The 27,696-nt window shown below is 31.4% G+C and overlaps 2 protein-coding genes across 4 annotated transcripts in view; both read right to left on the bottom strand.

The window, feature by feature from the left end:
• The window catches only part of LOC125068404 (dual oxidase maturation factor 2), a 44,303-nt gene extending 42,232 nt beyond the window's left edge, over positions 1-2,071 (bottom strand). The window contains exon 1 of the mRNA XM_047677510.1: positions 1,953-2,071. The gene's annotated coding sequence lies outside the window, so the exon portion shown is untranslated. The remainder of the gene's footprint in view (positions 1-1,952) is intronic.
• Positions 2,072-8,852: 6,781 nt separating this feature from the next.
• The window catches only part of LOC125068265 (dual oxidase), a 36,507-nt gene continuing 17,663 nt past the window's right edge, over positions 8,853-27,696 (bottom strand). Inside the window, exons 3-29 of one of the 3 annotated variants that reach the window (XM_047677357.1) lie at positions 24,959-25,030; positions 20,143-20,304; positions 19,875-20,062; positions 18,925-19,008; positions 18,117-18,231; positions 17,359-17,525; positions 16,893-17,129; positions 15,970-16,166; positions 15,533-15,666; positions 15,339-15,453; positions 15,060-15,261; positions 14,827-14,980; positions 14,537-14,706; positions 14,277-14,432; positions 14,013-14,159; positions 13,778-13,909; positions 13,489-13,692; positions 13,202-13,389; positions 12,843-13,110; positions 12,513-12,741; positions 11,901-12,118; positions 11,656-11,770; positions 11,399-11,582; positions 11,057-11,216; positions 10,824-10,979; positions 10,606-10,734; positions 8,853-9,801 (exon numbers count right to left, since the gene is read on the bottom strand). In XM_047677357.1, coding sequence (XP_047533313.1) covers positions 9,673-9,801; positions 10,606-10,734; positions 10,824-10,979; positions 11,057-11,216; positions 11,399-11,582; positions 11,656-11,770; positions 11,901-12,118; positions 12,513-12,741; positions 12,843-13,110; positions 13,202-13,389; positions 13,489-13,692; positions 13,778-13,909; positions 14,013-14,159; positions 14,277-14,432; positions 14,537-14,706; positions 14,827-14,980; positions 15,060-15,261; positions 15,339-15,453; positions 15,533-15,666; positions 15,970-16,166; positions 16,893-17,129; positions 17,359-17,525; positions 18,117-18,231; positions 18,925-19,008; positions 19,875-20,062; positions 20,143-20,304; positions 24,959-25,030 — 4,412 coding nt within the window. In that variant the 3' untranslated portion in view covers positions 8,853-9,672. Of the gene's footprint in view, positions 9,802-10,605; positions 10,735-10,823; positions 10,980-11,056; positions 11,217-11,398; positions 11,583-11,655; positions 11,771-11,900; positions 12,119-12,512; positions 12,742-12,842; positions 13,111-13,201; positions 13,390-13,488; positions 13,693-13,777; positions 13,910-14,012; positions 14,160-14,276; positions 14,433-14,536; positions 14,707-14,826; positions 14,981-15,059; positions 15,262-15,338; positions 15,454-15,532; positions 15,667-15,969; positions 16,167-16,892; positions 17,130-17,358; positions 17,526-18,116; positions 18,232-18,893; positions 19,009-19,874; positions 20,063-20,142; positions 20,305-24,958; positions 25,031-27,696 lie in introns of those variants that run through there. The other 2 variants (XM_047677358.1, XM_047677359.1) reach the window with 2 other exon arrangements.

Raw genomic sequence — 27,696 nt, 5'->3', positions numbered from 1 at the left:
AAACCTTCATGTTGTTTATTTTATGATCTTCACTGAGATCAACAGTGTTCTATTCACTAAGTCCTATCGTCTCGTCTAATTATCGTGTGCGTTAACAAATTGGTTAACTGCTATTTACGCGGTCAAATTACAAAACTACAGGTCGCATTAAGTTTTGTTTAGTAATTAGTGATTATAATAATGTATTCATTTATTTAGCAATAAAAGATAACTTTTATATTTTATTAATTAAAATTGAAGATAGAGACAATATTTTCTAAGCAAGTAAAGTGTCAGCCTCTATATCCCACAGCTGGGCCTTGGAGTTATTCCATGACATTGTTCCAATGTGGCAGATTTTAATTCAACATGAATATTTTTAATCATGTTGTTTTTCTCCATTGCCAAACACGAGATTAATTAATAAATAAAAACAGTTTAACCAATTGAAAATTTAATGAAGCTAACCCCACGTGGGTTCTAATCTAACTACTGAGCCAGCCTAAACCTGTAATTTAATAATAACTTTGATAAATATGTTATATTATGGATAGTGTTCCTTGTCAGTTGTGTAAGAGTTTCGAACTCTTTATGTGTTAACATTAATTGTTATTAAAGATAGCTTTTAATTGAGTTTCATATTAAAATCACGTTTAGTATTAGTTATTACTCGTACATTTGTTTATTTGAATATAAAATATAAACTCTTAACAATAAAATTACGTCATTATGATTATTAATAACATTAACCTATTCACAAATTACTAGTTTTATGAATTTAATAGAGAATTAATCCATGTAGCAAATGTTATTAGTTAAATTATAATAATAATAAACATCAATTCTGCAACCGAAGTAGTTTTAACTCTGTGGAACTGTGTATACTTATATAACATACATGTACCTCTAGTACAAAATGTATAATATTCTTGTCAGTTTATTTTTCCTTATAATAATTGCTTTATTAATTAATGTGTATACATTGTTATAGATAATATTATTTTAATATTTTTTGTGAAGAAATGTAAGTGAGACGAAAACATACGAAAGCTAGATGCAAGACAAGGATGGCGATAATTTTAGTCAAATGTCAAGATCGTAGGCAGCTGTCGTATTACGAATGTTGCAATATAAGGACTTGGATACTGTTGCGGAGTTGTTGCTAGCTTACCGGTTTTGATTGAAACAGTATTTAATATTAAAATAAAACTCATCAATACTATTGAAATTGTTTTCGTTTTATTGTATATACGTAATACGTTTTATTTCGAAATGGATTACCAATGGATTTACTTTATAACTATGATTTATGGATTTATATGTGAATTATATTATTATGAAAATTTATTAGATTCAAAATAAATTTAAATCTCGTCTCTTTAAATAATTGGTTTAAGCCATGGTAGAAACTAGTTAGTAAGTTAGTTTTGACACATTACTTGCTGTTGCTTTAGAGCGTGAAGTTATACTATTGAAAGACACTTATTATCAGAACAATCTACATCCACGTCGTAATAGTCACCTTTTACATTTAAATGTATAGAAGGAAGTCGCGTAAATATACGAACAGATTAAAGGTCGCATTTATTAATAACGAGAACGTTAATCTCAGTAAAAATCTTTATAATTTAACCGATGCTTACGCAACCTTTTTAAATATGATTCGAGGAATATGAAAAACTTTAAGTTGCAATGTTATTTAGTCAGAAAAATTTATGACACACTCATAAAAATTAAAGAGTTTAATAACTGTGTTATTCATTGAAACTAATATTTAGTTACACATAATTGTTCAATAATTGATTAATATAAACGATACACAGATATTAATAATTTAATATTAAACGATAATAATTTGCGACAACAAGTATATAATTCAAATGAGGAGTGCCGTAAATTGTTTTAATTGAGGACAAGGATGTCGGCAGTCGTGTGTACCGCGGACAGAGAGCGCTTTAAATGAAATAATATACCTTTAGAGATCGGTTAACGTGCTTCTTGTCGTCTCTTTATCGTCATGGAACTAATAAACACAACACTAGCACTAGGAAACGATACGGAGGTCACCAGTTGAGAGTGCCTTCGATGCGCGATCACTGAAAACTAACCTGTGATCACTCTCGCGCCGCGTACCTCTGAACCGCGGAATGAAAGCGAGTGTGAAAAGGACGCCGAATCATTTCTTTCTTTCACTCATACGGCGAAAACGGCTTTCATAATATAAGCCGACTTCGGTTTTTCTTGTCATTGAATCATCTCGCAGTAAAGCCTCGATGTAACCATGTGTGAAAAAATCTAATAGAAAAATTAATTTTAATATATTAATTATATGAATACTTTAATAAGTACGGTATATTTATATTGACTATCAAATCTAAGTACGCTATAATTTGTTCAATTACCGATATAAAAACATACAATAATATTGTAAGTAAAATGAGTATTAAATTAATTTTCTGTCAGTTTCTATGAGCGTATAATGAGGAAACGTGGGGATGAATACGGTACGCAGCGCACGCGCACCCGAGCGTAACAAGATCCGCCCCTATAATCGCTTTCCGGTTTGACTTACATTTCACTTTCTTCATAAATATTTCTATTTATTTGTTTCAATGGACACAGCAAAATTTCTCTCACAAATTGCCTTCGTTATTCATTAGTAAAATGAAAATCTTAATAAAAAAGTCGGGTTTTGCTTTAAATGATGCAATTGTAAATATTTAAAGAAAATAAGATTTATTAAATTCCTCTGAAACATGAAAATATGACCCATTTATAAAATTCGATTAATTTTTTCTTCGAAACGAATTAAGGCTTCTTAGTAAATTTGAGTATACGCAAGGAGCGATTGATTTAAGTATCGTCATCATTTATTTATATATGCATAAGACTTGCAACATGTTTTTAACTATATCCAGTATCCATATTTGTTTGATAAGTTGTGTAAAAATCAAAGATACACTCGTATCATACGAATAAATATCTCATATATCGAAATGTCTGGCATAATCAAATGAAAAATAATTTAAGGTCATTTAAGATGACCAGACGCGCTTGGAATATTTTATTTTGCTTTCTAACAATGAAGTCGGGAGAATTTCGACACAGTGATAGACCAAAAACTCAGAGTAGATCCTTATTTGTATAAGAGGCCGTTGACTTACATTTAAGTCAATGGATACGACCCGACTGCGCAGGAGATGGTAAACAAGAGTAGGCGCAGACATGTCCGCACATTGAGGTGTACTTATAGTTTCATGAGAAGGCAATCTGATATAACCGAATAGACTTCAAGCGCTGGTTCGGCAGCTGTATATGCTTTTCGGGATAACAGATACGGGGTGAAAACAACGCCAATTTCCAAACTCTCGTAAAAATGTATTGTCAAAAAAACACAAAAACATTTATTAACCGAACTTAGCCGATATTTAAACATAAGTTTAATACTCATAAATAGTCATTTTATTGAGTCATTATAAAAAGTATCATAACCTTCAGTAATCGAGCTGCGGCAAAATATGAGCAGTATTATATAATACGCAAACAGAGCGTGTAATTTTAAGACATGTCACGGTTCGTAAATTAGGTAGATCAATTAAAATCACTAATCTCGAAGTATAGCTTGTACGAATAGATGCTTCCAACATCAGTTACTTTTTGCAGCAGTTAATTATATGTTGTAATTTAGACGTTACGAGCTTGACTCAATGTTATTGTTCGTTTAGACTTTAGACATTTAATGGTTGGATAGAAACAATAAGTACGTCGACTCTCCATTCATGATTTCATAATCATCATTATTACTGTGAGCTTACTACATTACTTATACTCTTGTAAACCCACCAGACTTTACACGAGTATAAGTAAGGTAGAAATGGTTGCATTTATTTTTTAAAGAGATCTGTGCAATAATCTCTTACTTCACGCCGAAATAGAAGATAGAAAAAGATAATAAAATTAAAAGTCGGGTCGTTCGATGTAACTGCAACGTGAATTTAAAAATGTGATACGCATTTATTTATGTCTGTTACAATACTCTTCAAATATCATGTAAGTTGTACAATTGCTATAAATTGTTTACGAAATAAAATCTCACAGACAATTTACTTCAAAATCGAATAAACATTTGAATAAAATTTTATTATACAATTATAAATGCGAATGAGCCATATACTACTATAACGATCTAATATAATGATCATAATGTTCTTCACTTTACAATCCAATGTTGGTTGTTTTCTGTTACAAATAAGTATTATATTTTACCAATTATTTTATTTGAGAATAATTAAAAAATGCTGCCTAACGAATCACGAATTAAAAAAAAAAAGAGTAAAAATATTATTTATGAGGGCATTACACTAAAATCCGCAAAAATCCATATCTGTCCGTTACCAACATAATTACGATTCAAACTTTTGTTTTTGTTTACTTTTAATGTTCATAGATCAAGCTGATGAGGGATACAGTTTTATATATGTAAATATATGCAATGTCATACAGATCCAATTGCATAAAAGAAACCCCCCTCCACCCTCCTTCCATCCACTCTTTAACTTATATTGCCCCTTAAATTAAAAATAGGAATAAAATTATAGGTAGGAATTAGAATAAGATACAGGATACAGTGAGTTGAACTTATCATTAGTAGGCTAAATCTATACGTCATCTCTATTCAAAGCTCAGGTTAGAGCGCATCCTGAGCTCCGGGGTCCTGGTGCACTGCACCACCTGGCACTGGGATAGCTATGCCACAGCCAATATCCAATATATTTTTTGATTTCTGATAATACAACAGGTCAATAATACAACACAACAATAAATAAATCGTGTAGAAAAATTACAGAAGGAAGGTAAGGTAGAAATAAGTTGTAATTTTGAAATTTCGATTGTGAGGCTTCCTGACAGTAAAAACTTATAATATATACACGAAAAGCGTGGACAACACATCCGTGGAGATTTGGTAGTTAAAAAATGAAAGAATCTTTATTATTTTTTGTTTTGCAACTTTCTCTATTTAATTTTAAGATGTAAAGGTTATAAAACAACTGGTTTTTGTTTTAATGAATACCAAAATCAATGTATTTTGCAATGATTTATAGGCAGAGGTAATAGGTGAAGTTCTCATCGTGTTACTCAACGGCCCTAGCGGCACCTCTGTGCACGTCAACGGTGTTACATTAGATGACACATCTTCGCTCTTAGCGTTTAGCATAATAAGGTGATTTAAGTTTATGTTCAGATTCAGAGAAGATAAGAAAATGTTATATTATCAATGCATATTCAAAGTATATTGTTATCTATGTTTCTTTCTAAATAAAATTTGAAAACAACTCTTTCTGTGGGTAAACAATCATATGACAATTTAACTCTTCATTATTTATATTAAACAGTAAACGTAGATTTGAATATCTTCGGAAAGTGTAGGGAGACTTCAGATTCACATACATAATAATACTAAATATTACATAGGTCAAATATTCCAATTGCTAACAATCAAAATTCACTGACGCCCTGACTGACTGACCAAACCAAAACCCTATATCTGGCCTATACGCAGGAGGAAAAGAAACTCCTGATGGACCAGGGATACGGAAAAGGTGAAGGGTCAAGCGCCATGGTCAAGCGTCATGACCACGAATCTCAGGGACAGACCTACGGCGACGTTATCATAGTCCAGTCGAAGAATGTAAGGCTCCGTATACATGAAAGTGTTCCTCACGCTGTTGTGGCAATCACTAGACACACTAACACCTGTGTCTATTACACGGACGATGGTAGCGACGCTATCGGCAGATTCATCGGCCGAGCGGCGGGTGTTTCAGAAAAGACCATCCTAGAGCACAGCCTTAAAACATCTATACATAAACCCGACATCAGAGTCGCCGAGTCGAGATCGAGATCGAGTACGGAGCAGGGCCCGCTGGATTACAGTAATTCGGATAAAAAAAAACTACTATATACAGTATTTTTATATATTATATATTACCATATATTATTTTAAACTGAAAAAAAAAAGTCAGTGTGGGCCACGTTTTCCAAGAAGACGACAAGCTCGCGAAGTCCAGCGAAGATCTGCTGATGTTTAGTAAAAATATAAAAAACGCCACAATTTATAAAAATAAAATGTAAAAAAAGGCACGGGCAACTGCGAGCACGTGGATGTTGTATATTAAAAATAAAAAAATATTGATTAACTTATAAAAATCCATTTTTAGAAGTATCGAGTTTAGTTAAAAATCAATACCGTGGTGTCTTGAGAGGCTTTATAAAGAAGGAACTATAAATCATTCGGTTACTAATTAAGTCATTTGCGTATATAACAAAATGCGTTTACTATATTTTTATTACGTAAAGTTACGGCTACTGTACTGTACGATTACTAGACATAATTATGTTTGAAGTACTTATTCCCACGCGCTACTTTGTAATCGAAAACACTCTTGATTTTTAAGTTATTCATGAGAAAGGCATTACCAAAAAGAGTAAAAAAAATTATACAATTCGACTTGTAACAACCCTAGTGTTTAGTAGTATCAGTGTTTTGTAAATTATCAGTAAAATATTTTGAACAAGTATTTATATTTTCAATCTAGCATGTAGGCAGTAAGTCTAAAATGATTGCTTAACTAGTAAAACATTAACTAGTGGGATTTTATGTAATTTCCCAACAATTATTCTGTAATTTTCAGTTATGTAAAGCCTTTATGTGGTCATATTTAGACTTTAGGTAATCCTTATCAAATTATGTAAATTTTATACATTTAACAAATTTTATTCTTTTGTTTTTTAATACCTTTGTTGTGTAGCCTGATGCCAATCATTAAAATAATGCAGAATTAATACTATAGTTTATTTCCTAAGAAAATTTTATTAATTATGTCAATTTATGTTCATAAAAATACAATATCACTATGATTTACAAATCATCCGAAATTATTATTTAAAATAAACTCATATTCCTAGCATAAATTATTTTTAAAAGAATTAGAAACGATATGGCACAGTGGCTAAAACACATCTTAACTGATGTTTGAAGGTTCAAACCCGGCCAGGAATTATTAATTGCTTATTGATTGCTTAATATGTGCTTATAATTCATCTCTTACTTGACAGTGAAGGAAAAAATCGCAAATTTCAATGAAATTCTGACACATGTGTATCCACCAACCAGCATTGGAGCAGCGTGGTGGAATTAGCTCCTAACCTTTTCCTCAAAGGTAAAGGCCTTAGCCCAAAAGTAGGAACTATACTGTTCCAACTGTTAAAAACTGTTAAAGAATTAAGTGTAAGAATAATATTATTGATTGTGTATCTAAAAATGCGTTTACAATAAATATTGGGTTATATTTGTACATGAAAGAGAAGCGAAGAAACTTTGTTAGGTTGTCTACTCTTAAGGAGAAACTTTGTTTTAAATGGATCGTTGTATACACATGTGTCAATATTTCATCCGTCACAAACAGATTTTCTAACGGCATTTTTTTACAGTTTGATGAATCGTGTGGGTGTATAACACCTAAAAATTAAGCAATGTCCGAATATAAACCCATCTTGACCGACATGCAAAAATATTTAACATTAAATGAAAACTCAGCTTCGCTTGGTTAAACTAAATAAAACTAAACAAATACGGTTTATCGTTTGCTTTTCATAAACGTTGATTTATAATTAATCGTGGATAAATTTTCTTCGAGTCTACCGTACGTACCCCTGCACGAAATTATTATTTGGAACACACTTTCTGGACGCACCCGTAAACGTCAAACATGGCCGCCCGTTGAACTGTCATGTCATTGAATTTTATATTTTATATCTAAATATCTCGATTATACAAATTTTGCGTACGTACGTGTCGAATAAAAATAATTATTTTTTAACGATCTATAATTGTGGTTAGGTTTCGTTCGGTTCCATATGTAGACCTGCACTTAATTATTAATATAGTTTGTTATAAACAATTGATTTGATTTTTTAAATATATACTTCCATTATAGGTTTTAATTATTTTTTTCTTGATTTGCAAGCGTCTGAGTTGTCATGTAATCGTTTAATAACGTCAATTATGTTTAAGAGTCTACAACATTCTGTAAATTACAAGCAAGCATTATGTGAAAGTTTAATTTTAATAGAATAAGTAATTTAGCCTTAAACTGTTGTAAGCATACAAATAAAATGTATCTCTTTATAAAAATAATTCGATAACATAAACCTAAAGATAAAGTTAACATTTAATATTTGATATTAATTTCAAATTCATGTAAGTAATTCTTATATCTGCTTCGATTACTAGAGGTTTTCATTACTCGTAATATGAATAAGATTGATTTTGATCTTATACCTATCTTTTTTATTTTATATTATATACGTACGTACAAAAATAACAGACGATAAAGAAAAAGCTTCAAACTGTTTAATCTCCAAATAAAAAAATAGCTAAATATTAATGAAAGAAACGAACAAAGTCGAAGTTGAATCGGTGTTCATCGATTATTAAGTAAATCATTACTATAGTAAACTAATATTTTTAATAAATTGTTTTTTTTTTCACATTGGACGACCGGCGATACTGTGTGTAGTCACTTGCAAGGCTAGTCATTGCCTCTTACTTAGAAGGCAACCTTAAATTACCGTCCATAAATAATTCAAGTACGATCTTGAAGGTTTGGGAATACTCATTACATTGCAACTACCGCTCCCGGTAGATCTGCGCATGATAACAATTAGAACGAAGGTTTAATTAGTTAATAATAGACTGTAGACAAACTCGCATTGTTCTGCCCCAGGTGGCCAATTATTTTAAAATGAATAGTCATTTCATAGGAAACAAAATTTATTGCATTATTTACATTATAAACTTGTAAAAATTGGTAACTTATCCTAACCAATAATATCTATCTACATTATTTACATTTAAAAACATCTTTTTGAATTTTAATTATGGTTAATAATTTATTTTTTAGTCGCAATGAGTATTACTACAATAATTCTTAGTTTTACATAGCTTTGTACATAAAAATGCGAAGTTGTTTTGTACTAACGCCGCAATGATTTCGTGTTAACAGCAGCATTTTAACGAAGAAAGCAAATTAATAAAATATGACTGAAATAAAATAATTTTTTTTAATTTACAAATATTTAAGGAGAAAAAATGAGTTTAAAGTTTAAACATTATATGGAACTACAAGAAATTAAGAGTTATATAAATAATGACGAAAGATATGACTTAAGATAACTTAATTAATATAAATTGACTTGCATAATTATGTTTACGTTCACGTTAGAAAATAAGATGGTATTTAAATTTGCTAAAGGTAAAACGAAAAGATTGTTTGTGTGAAATGCATAAATATCTTATGTTCAACATTTTAATAGCGTCAATAGCTTATTCATAGGCAGTGTTGTAAAAACTATTTAATAATAAATATGTTTGACGTCACATAATATTTGATCTTTTAATCAAGAGATTAGCAATTGCTTCAGTTATTTAATGTTACGTTCAGGCTTCCTTGCATCGATGTAGCCGTAATATTAAATACTATATTCACAGTTAGCTGCATGACCTTTACAAATAACAATATTTTATTATTATTTGAAACTGTATGTTGTAATAAAATATTTTGTAAATATTCTAAAATAAATATACGTTAGTTAAATTTCACTCCCGGGCATCTTCTTGATTTTTTATCTTGATTATCCAAAGTTTTCGAAGTGGTGAATGAAGTATGGTAGTCGTCTCGTGCGGTTGACCTGCTCGCACGCTGACATGACGGATTTGGTGAGCGGCCGAGGACCGCAAGAGAATACACCAATTTTAGAAACCTGAATGGCAAATGTTTATGTAGATATTATTAAATTTCACCACCCATACACATTGGGCTCAATAAGGTAATGTCATTTGAAACATAACAAACGCATATGTAAATAAACACACACATAAAAAGCACAAGCATACCACAAATAGGTCTAAAATTGCATAATACATTTATGTGATTCTTATATTTTTTATAGTTTTAATTGTTATATGTACTTTAACTATGAATTTGTATTCGGAGGAAGTAGAATGGATCCTCTTATACTAGCTAAATAAATATATAAATTGTTTAATATCTAGGGCACAGTAACATTAAAGATATCGCAGATGGCTCTCATTCATGTCCTTGTGTCACAACAGATCAGTCTCAGTCACGACTATACTTTATTGCCATCGAATAGAAAGGCAAATCAAATCACTTTATTATTTATCAAATTAGGTTATACTGAAATACATTACGAGACGAAATTATGAATTGCTTTTTATAGTAATTTTAACACGTTCTACAATAATGATGCTCTGATGTAGTTATAATTATTTGTGATTTCATTTTATTAAATAAACAATTCTTGCATAACATGTCGTTTAGGATTCATACCAGTGTCCTGTAATATTTTAACTAAAAACTTAGACATATCTAGAGTGTCATTTTTAAGCTAGAAAATTCGAAACAATATTGTAACAAAAGGACGCATGTTTTTAAAAAAACATGGAACAGGAAATTAATAACAAATTACTTATCATATATTGGTCGTTAATACAACGAAATGCAAGTTTTTAATAATCAACCAAGGGAAATGTGTAATACTTACATAACTGTGCTTTTTCTGCACGAACTTAAGAAATGAGGACATGTCAGGTCGTCCGAAATGATTGACAGCTTTAAGACCCGTGAACATGGACGTGCGAGACAATCTCTGGAAGTGGTTTTCGCAGATATACTGGAACAAAATAGCTTAGTGTCGCTTAATGTGCTAATATATGACGAATACTTTGAAATTCTGATGTATGGGGCAATATCAATATTTACCAGCATTGTCGTCCTGAGGTCGAACTTGTGAAAGAACTGTGTGATGAATATGTGTATTTCCAGTACATTTGTGACGTCTTTACGTTCCACATCTCGTAACACGTCGATAAACCATTCAAAATGTTTATGTGAAGGGCAGATCCATAGGAAGTAGACCTATAAATATCATATTTTAGAATTTCAAAACTATGACATAAGTACCTATATATTTTTATTTCTTTTATTTTTGTTACCTTTTTGCAAGCAACTCCTGAATATCTATTGGTTGACGTTCCGAACACAAGATCATTTAGAATTGAGGCATAAGGAGTCACACCAATGCCTCCACCAACCATGACCGCTACTTCAAATTTGTACCAATCTTGATTTCCTCCTCCGAAGGGTCCTTGAATTCTATAGTTAACAGAACATTAAAGTGAATTTAAAAATATAATAATAATACTATCATTCAATATTATGCGCGAGCATATATAAATAACATTGACATTATGACAATTGCTTAAATTGAAAAAATAATTCGGATATAAATGCCTAAACATGAAAAGTGACAGTTTTGGTAAACTCTTGTTACTAACCTTATCTTAGGCTGATTTTCAGGATTATAATTGCAGGGGTCAAAGTAGTTTCTGAGCTTCCAAGTCCAAGGTCCTTGCGCTTTTATATGACAAGAAAGGAAGTTCTCATGAGGTGCAGATGTCAATGTAAACGAATGAAATTCTTCCTTCTTAAATGCTGTACAGGCTAGTCGGACCCATTGACCTAAGAAATATATTTTTTTAGAATATAATTACTCATATATATTTAAAAAAAATATGCCTTGATTTCTGCTTACCTGATAAATATTTTAAATTAGGCGGCCTATAGAACTTGATTTTTATGACATCAGATGGCAACATTTCCGTTTCCAAAACATCTAAGGCTAGATATTTAGTGCGTAGAGAAACAACCTACAACAATATTCGCTTTTGATTATTTCGATACTAGCCGTATGATATAGAGTATAGACACTACTTTTGCTTTTCAGTGAAAACAAAGATGATATTATATCATTCTCAATATATATTTTTTAATTCTTACCTTATCCAAAGTGTAAATAATAGCTGGACCGAGGAAGAAAATCCAGAACCTCGGTGCTCCAGTAAGCCTTGCGAGACCGTGCACGAGGCAAAGTGCATAAAGCGCCACGTGTAGGGAGTGCGCTCGCCAAAACCACGGGTAGGCCCGCTTACGTATAACCGGATGTGCAAATATAAATATTATGCACATGATTATAAATAAAAGCACACCAGTTACGCCTGTAAATAACGAAATTTAAAATAGATTTTTTTAATTTAGAATTATTATTATAAGGCAAGCGGCTCCGCCTACAGACATTTTTATTTTAATATAGTACTATATTAACAATTTATTAATATGTCATTCTGAGGAACACAAATCTTATGTTCACTGTACCTGTAATTATACTATCGTTCTTTACACATATGAAATATTGCTTTTTGGCAGTAGAATAACTTATGAGTATATAGTACCTATTCGAACTGGTAGTTTAAATTTAGTTTAAATAATTACATTAACTGGGGATAGAGAATGAAATAAAGGAATAAACATGTATATATTTTCACTTCTAACAAAATGTTTATTCGATGCAAATGAAAATAACTCATCGATTAGAACTTAAAATAGAATTACCTGTTATAGTTTGGAAGACCCAATAAGTTATCCCAGGTCTAAAGTCTGATGTGAAATGAACTTCTTTTGTTAAACAGCGTAAATTTTCTACTGGTTGTGTTGAAACGTGATAAAAGTTCACCATGTGACCCGCTGTGTGGAGAAGCGAAAAAAAGAGTGCCGTGCAAGCTACTATCTTGTGAAACTGGATACTTGAATCAAGGGGAATGTACTGTTGAATGCTGAATTCCTGTAAGAAAAAAAATATTTTTCGTGTTATGTATTGCAATTATTAAATTATTTATATTTTATTGTATTTTTCAAATAATTATCAAAATTATTGTATCATACCTTTAACTTAGTCAACAAGTTTCTGGACATGGTTAACAATAGAAGACTGTAGCAGAATGACAAGGAAGCCGCCGATCCCCTAGTTATAGCAATCCCAACTCCCATAATATGCCTCAGATCCAGATGTTCAGACATGAATGAATAATGTGCAAATCTTTCCACGAATAAGCCTATTGTTACGACGTAGAATACAAATAGATAGAATATATTTTGTCTGTTTTCCTCCAGAAATGTTGTAAGATAGTCCCATTTGAGTAGGAACCAATGCCTGTAAAGATTTAATATGAAATATGATATCATAAAAAACTTCTTTATTTTTAGTTGTATTCATATTTAATAAAAAATGACATATTGGATACCTAGATTGGTCCATGGATGGTTCAATATGAAAACTAGTCATTCTTGCAACATTCGTGGATGTGTCTAAAAAGTTTTGTTTTGCACCTTTACAGTCTAGACCAATAGCAACGAACTCTCCTTTATATTCTTTCATCATAAGCTTAAAGTCAGAATACGTGAGATGATCTTTGTGTTGAAGACCAGCATCCTACAATAAAATATAATCATAAAAAACATATATTATATTTGTATATTTCTTTCAATTTAAATATACCTTGTTTTCGATTGAGTAAATCATTTTACTTACAGAAAACATGCCATCTATGAGTTCAGTAACGTGTTCGTCTCTTAATGACGTGGTTCTAGCAATCTCGACTAAGGAACGCAGCATTTCACTTAATTCACCTTTATCGATCACTCCGTTCCGGTCGTTATCACACATATCAAATATAATTCGAAGCTTGTCATCTGTTGCCCCTCGGGAAAATAATACAACAGTATCAAGAAACTCCTGTAAAAATATATTGTTAACATTTATTTGGAATTAAAAATGTTTTTTTTTTAATAATGATTAAGATTCATTTTATATACTGCACCTGGAAGGATATTCTTCCATCACCATCTTTGTCAACAATATTGAACATTTTTTTCACAAAAACTGCATCGGATTTCATTCCGAGAGCGCTTGCGAATTCGCCTTTAGATAAAGATGTTCTCATTACGATAGACTGTAAAAAAATATTGTAATTACTAATGACATTCCTAATAATTTGTATCGATACTATTACGAAATAAACTCATTGACAAAAAATTTATTACGTATCGCATTACCTCTGGATCGGAATCTTCTGATCTTCTTCTTTTTTCACCAGGTGCAAGGCCAAAAGTAATAGCATATGCTTCCCTAAAGAAATGTTCCAGTTTTCTTTGTCGTCGTTCTCTTGTTTCCGCTGATGCTAAGATTTGATCTCGATGCCCCTGTAAATAAACACATTATCCTTATTCCTAGAAGTTTACATATTTTATAAATCACAATTTTGTCTGAAAAAATAATTATTGAAGGTAAGATATACATTAAATTTTCAGATTACTTACCTGAGTAAGATTAAGTGCTTTTTTGTGTTGCGCGAGAAAGGCGTCAAATTTAACAAGAAATTTGCGACGTGAAGCAAGAGAGTCCATTTCTAGAACAAGGTCGTGTTCACGTTGCACTCGAATTAAGACAAGAGGACGTTTATTGGTGCGACTTTCCTAAAATAATTGAATTATTTTAGTTTATTTTATAGAAATAATTTGTATACAAAACGATTATATAGCTTTATAAATAATTGATAATAAAATATGTTTCCGCTTACTTGGCTCTCCAATACAGTGAGTTGATCGGTGTGTTCTAATGGCACAGTCCGCAACTTATCTCCCTTGCGGTCTGTTACATGAAGTGCAGATTCTGGACCAAGTCTGAGTTTTACTAGTCTCTTGTGGGATGCATGTACCCATTCCCTACATACCATTTTATCTACAGAACCTATAAACAAATATTTTATTTAATTGTTTAAATAGTTATAATTATGTATATTGTTTTTATGAGTACAAACATTAACATTGGTTAGAAAATAGATATTTCTAAAAATAGATAAAATAATACCTTTTTGTTCAGTGTTTTTCAAATGTTCTTGCTGTATTTTAAGGCGACGACGTCGGCTATTCTGTAGTTTTACTACACCGTAGCCAGCACCAGCACAAAGTATCGGAACGAATGCGAGAATTAAACAGGTGTAAATGTAAGCGAACTCGTTACCCTGAAAATTTATCAAGTTTTTAATACCCAACTTAGAATAAAAAAAGGTAAAAGCATTTATTAATGAGGAGAAAATTTACCTCAAAGTAATCGTAACCCTTCAGATATTTGCAAGGTGGTAGCTTAGAAGCGTTTAGCTGATATGGCTGACGGCATGGGTCTCCTTCACTCCAGTGGAATACATCTCGTTGAATATCATTAGGACCTACTGCTGTACTATTTACAATAATGTCCCAAAGACTTATACGACGCAGTTCTGCTATTTCTTCACTTGTAAATATCCTGAAATTTATTTTAACGATAAGCATAATTACGTTGATAATTATATGTTGTCTATGGTTTATTTAATATGTTCTTACCCATTTGATTCGTTCTCAAACCAAAATCTATCAGCGTCTCGTATTCTTGTAAACTGGTCAATGATTATTGCTCTGAACAATTCTCCTGGGTGACCAGTTGACTCAAGCATTCCACCTAGAAAATTGTTTTTTTGTATTACGTATATGAACATGTATCATTTGTAATTTTTAATAAATAATCAAATTACTCTTACCAATATAAACATCTATGTTATCGAGTCTTCCTTCGTAAATTTGTATCAATTTTTGGAGTAAATCAGGATTATTCTCAAAAAGTTGTGGATTAATTTCATTAAAAGTTTTGATTTTAGGTAGATCAAAGTAAGCCCTGTAATCAATTTAGAATAGATCAGAAAATGGCTAATATAAAGAAATATTGAACATGATTTATCAATTGTCTGAAAAACACAATGGAGAAAGTATACTTATGAAAGGGTTATCAATTCGGTTGCTCTTTTTGTGTTTGTTATCTAAGAACTCCGACATTTATTAAACGATTTTAAATTAAAAAAACTTACAAATAGACACCACGTAAGCATAGTATATTCAATGTTAATAAATCAGTTATTTATTTTCCAAAATTTGAGATTTGAATTCGTTAATTGAGCTAATTTATTTTGTTTTGAATTACCTTGCAGTGTTGTAGTCGGGTAAGCCGTTATCTCTTCCTCTCATTATATTCAAAGCACCGAGATCTCTTCGCGAGAATTCCATTGGTCCAAAGAGATTATCCCTCACATCTGAGCACAGGAGTGCATCCTCACGTTCCGATAATTGTGATGCCATACCCATAAGAACTTCTTCTATAGGTACTTGAGACATAACATCCTAAAAACGGAGTACTTTTATTGAAAATTCAAATTTATTAATCATTCTTTTAATTTTGGTTATTATTTTTAAGGATTTGCTCGGATAGTATAAGCAATATTGTTGTAGGTATATGTAACAATTTAGGTCAAGGGAGTAATATATCTTAATAACTTAGACGACGTTCAAGCTAAGAAGCACTAAAAAGTTATTGTTTTGTTATATTTGATTTCAAAAGTCACGAATACCATTATATTTTATCACATCACCGACTTAATATTAAAGTCGTATTGCTAGTGTAGAATATATAACATAGAGATTGTTTATTCTTATTTCATGTATATCTTATATAATGTAAAAATGATTGTACTCTTCGTATTCTTTGTGTTCGCGTATTTTCATCATTCATCGTGAAGATTTTTGACATACTACCATTAACGGATTATAAGTGACTAGCAACTCGAACTCGATTATACTTTAGAAAATAACATTTTGTTTTTATCGGCATCGCAACGCATCCATTAGCTTGCGAGGCATTCCATTAGCTAGTTTTATATAAATAAATCAAGTCACTTTTAATTAGACTGAATATATTTATATACATTTTTTAGTAATTGGAATTTTTTGTACTTTACCAAATCGTTAGTAGGCTTATACATTTTATATTCACATACAAAATGAACTATATCTGCTTGTAGGCTTTAATAATCACTTTTGATATGAGAATATAGGCATTAAGAGACTTACATTTCCATCCCACCATGTTTGGCATAGTCTAATTGCATCATGACCGCCAGGTGCTCTACCGTATCTACAGTTTCTGTCTCTCAACAATATGGCCGGTGGGACTAATGTGTGTCCAAATCGGAAAGCAGCCACGGCGAAGGCGTGTGTGACACCTGGTGCTACGTCTGCGCGGTATCCAGTGTATGGCGGGATCGGGACGCCCAGGAAAGCAGGGACGTATTCATTCAGGATGATATTCTGAAATGGTAAATAGTCTTAGGTCAATTTATTTTACTAAATATTAGAAAATTATTTGAAAAATGATCAGAACAATAATAAAAAAAAAATGTATATGACATGACTTTGAATCTGAATTATTTTTTTATCAAAAATAATTAACATTAGAATGACGATTGCACCGTTGATTGAATAATATTGTTTAATTAGATATTATATATGTAATCCTATATGGACAAATGTGGTATACCTGTAAACTCGCAATTACGATTCTTCTCGCTCGTTGGAACAGCTGTTCGTCGCTCCAGTCTGGATGCTGTCGATGCACCCGCGCCGCCACCACGTTGTGCCAACGCATCAATAAGATCCCAAATGTTACCATTGCTGGGTTTTGATTTGTGCGCGGATCGCCTAACACTGTGAGTGCCGAACCAATTTATTAGATAACATCCCGGAGTCTTAAATAATTATTATTATAGTATTGAAATGATAATAAAATAAATTATTATATTACAGCATACTGCCAACTTTTTTTAAAATCCTTGTATTCTAGATTTATTGCATTTACTATACAGACCATACAATAGGATCAACAATTGCATCATATCATTTTTCAGAACAACAATAATAACTTTAGCTTTAAAACATTTTTTTAAATGTTGTTGTTAATGCCTGTAAATTTACTACTTCTGGGCTAAGGCCTCCTCTCCCTTAAAGGAGAAGCTTTGGAGCATATTCCACCACGCTGCTCCAAAGTGGGTTGGTGGAATACATATGTGGCAGAATTTCGTTGAAATTAGACATATGCAGGTTTCCTCACTATGTTTTCCTTCACCGCCGAATATGAGATCAATTATAAACACAAATTAAGGACATGAAAATTCAGTGGTGCCTGCCTGGGTTTGAACCCGATATTATCGGTTAAGATGCACGCGTTCTAACCACTGGGCCATCTCGGCTCTTTTAAAACAATACTTAGTAATATTACTATAGTATATATGTACTTACAAAAAAGCCTTTCGGGACTAAGCATCCTCATGTAATGAGGAACTGGGTTGTTAAAGAGTGGTACACGTTTCGTATTTCGTAAAGGCATCCCTCCTTCACTTGCTAAACTTCCATTCTGCATTCAAAATAAGGATATTATTATTTATATTAATTGGATATATTTAAAGAATTCTGCTTAGGTCATTATAATTTCTGTGATTGCAGTAATTTAAAACGGAATGCATCGTAACAATTTCAAATGCTGCAGCACATCAACCGCTTGTCAATTATATCGATAAATATAATTGGGTACTCCGTTCAAGAGAGTAAATGTAAAAGGTAAGTAATGTCACAGTTGTTAGGCTTGATCTTTATCGTATTCATAGCACAAAATAATTGTAGGCCTTGTATATTTAGCTCATTACGAGAATAGTGTTTGTGTTGATGTTATTATTGATCTAAAAATATTATTTGATTTTATAGTGTGACCATTACTAAATATATTTTTTTATTTATTTTCCCAACGAGATAACTATCTTTTTATTTAAAAAAAAGGTCTATTTAAGATCTGCGAACTGTTTAGTGAAAATAATGAGCGTTTATGATCTCTGGAAATTGAGATATGAATTACTACACAAAGCTACGAACCACGATCATTAAAATAATTAAATACCTTCGGTCAAATCTATGGTTCTTTATATACTATGTGCAATATAATGAGCGGATGGTCGGTTTGTGAAGAGTAATGTTTGCAAATGCAAAGCAAAGAGTACGTATATTGTAGGCATATGAATGTACATAAAGAGGCAGGCGTGGCTGCTGGTGGCACCTGAAATGACCTCATTGCATTCACCCAGGCCTCACTCGTACTGTACACGAAACTGCTGTCAATCCAAGATGTTATCTGATTTATCTGAAACAAGACAGTGATTTTGAAATCGATATATTTAAATTATAGAATTAGATCACTTGCGTCTGTGTTCGTATAATCATTGTCTTTTTATATATTTGTTACTAATTTAACAATTATATGATTATCATCGCGTGTGGTTGCATTCGCAAGTTTTATATGAAATACGACATATTTTTCTGCATGGTCATCGATAATTTTTTTTCATTTCAAAGAAATATAAAATAGAGTATGAGAAGACTTTCAATGTTTTGTGTAATTAAATATAACTAGTTATTTCGCAATAAACTCTTAACATGTTTTTTGTTTTTTCGTCTTCACTGTAAGTAAAAAATATTGAAAAACACGTACGTCGTTCACGTACGTTTTATCATTAACATCGCCATATTTATGATATTTGATTGATGTGTTACATAGAAATCAATAACTTTTAGCGTACAAGTGTTAGTTTAATAATAAAATGCTTTGTATATGGGTAAAGACCGTAGCAAATCCAATGACGCGCTATCCGTCTCAACCTCAAGCTCAATAAATATTTGTTAAATGTTTTGTGAAATAAACGCATTTTATCAATTCAATTAGTTTTCAAATTAACATTCTATAACAACGCCGTACGGAATGTGTGACTTTATATTTGACGTCGGTACTTATTTGATGTTAATCAACGCTGAGTATTCAGATGCGATCTAGGTTAGAAGGTGCCATTGCATTTTATTGCCTAGAATTCGACCTTCGATTTACAAATTAATACTAGTGTATGTGATGTATCAAGAAGTAGGTTCATATTATTTCAGAGTCAGTGTTATTGTAATTCATTCGAATAAAGAACGGATTATTTGGCGTCATATTTTATTGATCAATGTAATTACTTGCTCTCGAGGACTGTTAGGACTTTGACCAGTAGATCTATCGTACGCAGCTCTATGGAAGGGCATGTACATAGCGCCTTGGCATTCTGGGTCGTACATGTGGTCGCATTTTTCTACTGGGATGCGATGCTGCTCGATCGGACACCCCGATTCTGAGGCCATCACTATCTCTCCCGTGACAACTTGACCTGTGGAAAAGGTTAATGTACAATCTGGAAGATAGAAAATGTGACAATAATGTCGTCGGTGTACTAGAATAAAAATGTACCGAAAAATGCGAGCAAAGCTGTTCTGTTTGCGAGAGACGGTAGCCCATCTTGTCCTCGCATGAAAAGCTTAGACAAAGTCCTTGCGCCTGGTCTGTCCACGCCCGCCATCATATACACGCCGTCAGCATACGAAGCGGGTGTTTTTCTTGTTAGTCGACTGCCTGGGAAATGGAAAACGTGAAATAAACTTTAAAGTGGCGGCAAGATTAAAACACAATACAAACTTTAATAAATATAGGCATGCAAAGGTAGCAAAAGTAAATATAAGCTATGCCTGAATAAAACATATGTCACTTGAATGGTGATTGCTATTTTCTGGTCGGAAAATAAATTAGGCCTCCTGTCACGGATGAAGGTAAAAAGGCGGTGGGATTCGTTAAATCTTGAATTTTTTTATGCACTAATACCGAAACTAATACTACTTTACCAGGATATAATATGTAATTAGAGACGTTTATTTGTGTTACTTGACCGCTTTTGAAATTTCCGCCTCGGCTTCCGCTTGAAGATATAGTTTATTATGCACTGGCTAATCTTTGAGATAGACCGTATGATTTCCTAGTGACCTTTTTCTTCATTCGAGATAATTAATGATATGAACACAATTTAACGTTTTACTAAAACACTTTTTTGGAATCATACTATAAAACAATATTTATTATCTTTTAACTTTTAGTGAGTTCTTCTTCGTTTTGTAATCGGTATTGATATATATTCTTATAGTGCTCGTAAGTAATAAACTATTTATTTTAATTTATAATCTATCAATATTCAATGCTCGTGATGTAATATTTTATGAAGCAAATTAATGATGATTATTTGTAGGTACTATATACGCTGCAGGCATACGTTCACTTCGAATACGAGACATGATCTTGTTCCATTATTTACTATCATATTTAAATCCGATTTATCATGCAGATAATGAGTGGAGTAGACAAATAAGGCAATACAAGTAATAATATAGTCTTAACGAAAATCACCTAAGCGTCATAATTAGTTTTCATACCAATTGAACAAATAGTTCCCATAAGTAATGATAAAAAGTTGCGAAAATGTTTCAGATACATTGATTTTGTTATCTATTTTAAGGTTTAGGCAAACTTGATTAATACGTCTCATATGATTATGAGACAGGAAAACGGATATAAAACTGGAACGGATGTTCAAAGGAAATAACTTAAAACAATTACCATATTATATATACATATGGTAACCATTTATTATAGTACAATATTCTATCATCTATTGGATGCAGTTGATCGAGTTATGTAGCCTTGTTCAGCTACATCCCGTTCACAGTTTCATTACTGCATTTACATTGGATTAATTAATGACATTTATTTATCTGCTTTTTAACCTACTTGCATGTCTTACAGATCACCGGTCTGACTAGATATGCATGTGTTAATTGAAATTCAATCTGTGTTGAGATTTTAATTTTTTACTATAGTTTTACAGTATTTTACGAATAAAGGGTCAATTTAAAAGTTAGTATGTTTTGAAAATAATATATTTATTATTGGTTCTGACAGTGATGGTAATCAATAGCAAAGTCTGCGAAAGTGAAACCTATACTTAATTGAAAGTAATGTTCAACGTGGATCAAAGGATCAAAGCTAAACGTTCGATACGTATTACGAATGTTGGATATTTCGTGATTGATAGTTTCTAATAATTATGGAGGTGGTCTAGCAAATAATTAAGGTGCGCGTGATCATTGGTGGCGTAATACTCATTCGTTCAATCGACATGAACTTCGAATTAGGAACGAGGAGATCTTCAAACAAGGCATTCTTTTGTAACTTGAGATAAACGTAGCTCGATTTATACTTGATTGTGCAAACTGTGATTTATGCCTTCTTTGTGTTTTGAGATTTGCAGTCACAATGCTCCTAAAATTGGGTTAGTGAATCGTAAACGTCGTTGGAGCATACAGAAAATGTATGCAGTAACAGTGATACAATAATGTACTTAATCATTGTGTTGGTACCTACTGTTTGAAAGCTATTTGATAAAGTATTTCGATACTAATATTATTATTTATTTTTTTATGTCATTGCTTGGCGGACGAGCATATGGGCCACCTGATGGTAAGTGGTAACTACCGCCCATAGACAAAGGCGCTGTAAGAAATATTAAACATTCCTTACATCACCTATGCGCCACCAACCTTGGGAACTAAGATGTTATGTCCCTTGTGTCTGTGATTACACTGGCTCACTCACCCCTCTAACCGGAACACAACAATACAGTGTACTGTTATTTGAATAAATGCGAAAGTATAAGTCTGTTACTTCTACATGGGTTGACCCGATTTATATGAACATATTTCATACGGAGATGGTTTTGAGTCCCGGGAAGTACATAGGCACTTTTGCTAATTCATATCTCGAGGGCGTAAAATGTAGATGATAATTTTATAATTATCGCACAGATAAGGCTGTAGGTTCATCTAGTATAAGGATATTAAGGATATTTTCATTTGAAGTATATCATTCAGTTGAAAAAATACGGGGATATAGGTAACACGTGGACTTTTTAAATGTAATATTTTTATATATTGTATTTGTATACTTGAAAATCACTTATCAACAAAAGTTTTATTTTTAATTCGAGCATAATTAAATATTTTTCTGTGATCATTTTACCTATATATAGAATGTCTGAAAAAAAGATGATCTCATGATTATTTAATTTTAAAGTCACTTGGCTGCGGTCTAATTGTAATGGCAAATAAACGTGGATCTCTGAGTGTACAAATAAATCAGGTCTTTAATTACCTAGAATTGATTAAAGATGATTGCCTTTTGTTATGAATATTTTCTTATGTAAATATTATGATCATTGTATAGTCTACACTTCTATATATACGTTCTATTATAAAGAGGTAACAATTGTTTGTTTGTATGTATATTTTTATGTATTTGACTGATGATGATCGATTAATTACATATGTTGCCCAACAACGAATGACAAATTAATAATAATGTGTTTATCAAATCATGTTATCTGAGATTGTATTGATTAGATGATGCAATTAATCATTAATCAACGCAACTTTCTACCGATCATTCCTAACCGTAACCTTAGGTAACGACTATATGTACTTAACTAATTACCCCTTCGGCCTAGTGCTTTGCTCATAAGACGGCAGATTTCGAGGTCTTGGGTTCAAACCCAGGTTTGATCAATAAAAAGTGATGAATTTCATAGTAGCCTGGAGTTCCATCCCATCGTAAAATGAGTGAGAGGGAATAGATAGATACACCCTTTGCTGTTGTTCTGTATTTAGGAGGTATTTGTTAAAATCACATTGATAAATAATATGCCGCCTATAAGCTGAATCAATTCGCTGCCAATAAAATATATTCTAATACATATGATGTATAAAAAATGTGAAGAGTTAGTTTGTATGTTTGTTCGATCACGTTATATTCAGAATTTGAATTTTTTGTTACATTGCTCAGTAATTGAGAAACTTTATACGACTACATACCATCTATATCACGAGTAAGAGTAAGACCTAATGTGGCGAAATTGAAGAAGTGGAGAAGCCTGTATGATACGCTACATTAAGGAATATATGTGTTCCTGCTGTGCTATGCAAACGTTTTAAGAAGATTCGAAAACTCTTTCGGAATTTTACCTTGCAAGCCTATTGAGAAATCCAGCACTGATTTTAGTGCACGAGTCTAAATTCTAAAAAAATGCCAATTTCACAATCCGATGTACAATAGCAACTGCTTTTTTGTTTCAAGGCTATATCGATAAATCATACCGTTAAAACAAATACGACATGAACAGCGTCAGTTCGAATCATGACAGCTGACAAAGGCTACAGTAGTAAACTTGATATGTCTTTACAAACATTGCAATATGATATACTCCAATATTCAACCTTGTAACTTATACAATACTATGTAATTGTAGATCAACTATCGTGCTTAATAAAAGTATTCATATTTGATTAGAAATCATGTTTAGGTTGTGAATTGTATGTTCGTGTGAATACAAGTTAGTTAATGTGAGAAAATTTAAATGTGCAACCTGTTGGTATTACTGTTATCCATTCAAAGTCATCTCAATAATAACGTTATTTATGTACTGCAGAAATATGTTTTATAAAATAATATTTATAATATATTATATTATCTAAAACCATCTGAGATGCACAATATGTCATTCATATTGCTATCGCGTTCGTAGTGATTTCTTATAAAAGCGCTAGTGGTAGTTTATAAAAATGTTTAAGAATAAAATAAATATATATAATATCATATCTATATTAATATTTTCGTGCAGGTTTAAGATAGACTCGATCGAAACCGATTCACAATTATAAATCGTTATTAAATATGGACAACACATGGATATGTGTTGTCATCTAAAAAAATTCATATAATTATTATTAGCAAAATTCGTATAATCGAGATATTTCGATATTAAATGCATAAAATTGAATGATATGAAGTTCAACGGGCGGCCATGTTTAATGTTTACGGGTGCGTTCAATGAAAAGTAAAGCCGTATTTGTTTAGTTTTATTTATTTTATCCGAGCGAAGTCTGGTTTTTATCTAGTATTTCTATAAAATACACTATTTGTACGGAATCGAAGCGTTTGGTTATATGTGACAATTCACATCATACACGTTTATAGGAAAAATGCATGTTAGATTTGCTTAAAAAAATTAAGTAAATTTTGTACTTTTAATATCCATAAATTTTATTTATAGTAGATATAAAAAATGTGTAAAAAAAATCAATGTGTAAGATCAATAAATTAAAATTACATGGAAGATATTATTACTTACCAACTGAACCCCAGTCGGGATAGGCTCTGTTATTGAACCAACCATCGTATCGCTGTTTTTCATAAAAAACCTCTGAAACAATACAAAAATGATATTAGTTTTGAAATTTGTAGAGCAATATACACCCGAAAAACATTTCAGCTTTAAATATATAGAGTGTTATATTAGTTTCCATGTCAATGTCTCGGTCAATATTAAGACATTTTATTAGTTAATAGTCTACAAGTTAAGTAGGTATTTGTGACTATCTTCTAGTGGATGTATGATTCCTTTGATTTTAAATACCGATCGATCTACAAAATAATATGTGCTGTTTAAAATTTGTAGTTATTAAAATTACATTTACAAAATTATAAAAAGGTATTTAATATTATTTTAAAATAGTAATTTAATTTTATTACTTAAATATGTACGGACCGACTTTGTTATTGATTTAATAGCAGATATTGATTTAGTCTAAATATCGTTATATTAAACTAATTTTAAACTTTAATTATTTCTTGAGCAAAACCTGAAGTGACTTGTAAATATTATAACCGAATGGAGTTAATTCATACTTGAGTGTTTTTCTTATAAAATTTCAATCTAAAGATAAATCTACTGAAAAAAATTCAAAGGTGATTTGAATGCTATCATTTGCATAAAACTTAACTTTTATGACTTGAGTGCGAGTCACGACTTTGTTAACCTACAGAAGGTATAAATTAAAATGAACACTTCAAACGGATACAGAGCTAGCTATCTGTAGCACCTGCACAATTAATTTCTAATTCAGTACGCCACGCAAGCATTGAATAATTAAAATTACACGATGTCAGAAGTTTTTATATGTATATTGTGTGTGGAATATTGACCTTCCATTTAAAACTGACACATATTTATGTTGTTGATATGTTATTTATGTTGAATTTTATATCTAAAACGTTTTAATACATAATATTATAAGACTATTTACGAGGTTCAAGCGGCTTACGCAAATAAAGCTCTCAGTCGGATCATTTTTTCCGACGTTTTCAACAATCATTGTCATATTTCAGTCAATTTCCACGAAACTGTAATGAATTATACTCAATAACCTTCCTCATATATCATTCTACTAAGGAGAACCTTAGGAACATCCGCTTGGTAGTTTTAGTAGTAGTTTTGTAGGAGATAATCGCGTTCAGACATACATAGATAAAGGCGGCAATAAACTTTTTTTTTATAATGTACTGGTTTCTAAAACAATGTTCAAAGAACTTTTTTTCTTACTTTAGTATTATAATTTATCTATGAAAAGTTTACATGTAATTTATCTTACTCGCTAAAATATGGTTATCAATATTTAAAACGGATAAATGTAATTAAACCTTGCTTCTAAGTTGTGGCTAACCAGCGTTCTTATTAATTCATAATTGTATTTCAATTTTAACTGAATTTATTTTACTTAACATATTTTAACAGTTTGTGTGACAGGAAATTAATTAAGCTTACACCGTTTTGGACCTTATAAACTTTTATATAAAAAAAAATGGAATATATTTTATTTAAAAAGGTATTTTGATATAAATTCTATACTTCAGTTTTGGAAGAGTGTACAATTGCTAGATATTTAAACATTTCTTAACGTTTAATTTTTACTTCGGGTAGACTAACATACAAATGGTGGTCGGGCTTCGTGTGAGTTCTTGATCTAGAGAGTTTTATTAAACTATGCATACATTAACTGTATTTGACATTCACTGATCTAGCACAATAAATGTTGATGTATTCCAATTTAAAGAGTGACACTTAGATCCCATTTTTGGCGGCGCATTGACGGTGTACTAGTTTAAGGAATTGTTTTAATTTTTTTTTCAGTGTCGTCGCCACAACACTATTGACCTATTTATCCATCTGAATTCAAACTAAAAAATCGTGTTTTAGAGAAATAGTTTATGCTTTTTATTCGTACAATACTTATTCCTGTAGTTAGAGGTGGTTGCATACTATATGGTACCACTATATAGTATTTGTCTTCATTCTAAAATTAAAAAAAAATACATCACTACGTTACACGCCTTTGTATTCTTCGATGCTATTGTTACGATGACAGCTCATAGAGGAGTATAGAGTTGGGTAACCTCTGGCTTAGTAATACATTAAACAATTAACACTGTATCAAGATAATAGAACGGCAGATAATGTTATTAGCTGTCAACAGTCGACCTCTTCACGAGCGGTGGGCGTATCGGGTCTTACTCTAGATACGGTTACGAAATAAACATAACTGTCATTAGATAAAAATCAGAACAATACGTTATGGGTAACTTTATATCTAGTATATTAATGACGAATTGGAGATAAAGAATATACAATTTTTCAATATTTTTTTTTAAATTATTAACAAATAAGGAATATTAACAAAATATGACAAAAAACATGACGTTAATATTTGTAGTTCTTCTCGGTAGAAAACACAATTCAAATTCTTTTGACGTTATTTAAAAATCTTCTAATTAATTAATTTAAAAAGAACGATACAAAAGTTCTTACAGACCTACTTAAATAGTGTATATTTGAAATAATTAGAAAGTACATTTTTAGTAAATCTAATCTGTGCTAGGGGTGCTAGTAGGTGGTGTACTGATCATATTATAAAACAATCGAGTACAATAGACAATAATTAATATACGTTTACTTCATAAATACCAAACAGTATCTATTTTCGCGACATTATGTAATAATATAAGTTGCTCAATACAGAGGTTAGTGGTTTA

This window comes from Vanessa atalanta, chromosome 13 (assembly GCF_905147765.1).
Source record: "Vanessa atalanta chromosome 13, ilVanAtal1.2, whole genome shotgun sequence".
Classification (NCBI taxonomy): Eukaryota; Metazoa; Arthropoda; class Insecta; order Lepidoptera; family Nymphalidae; genus Vanessa; species Vanessa atalanta.
This window is presented reverse-complemented; position numbering and strand designations above follow the sequence as displayed.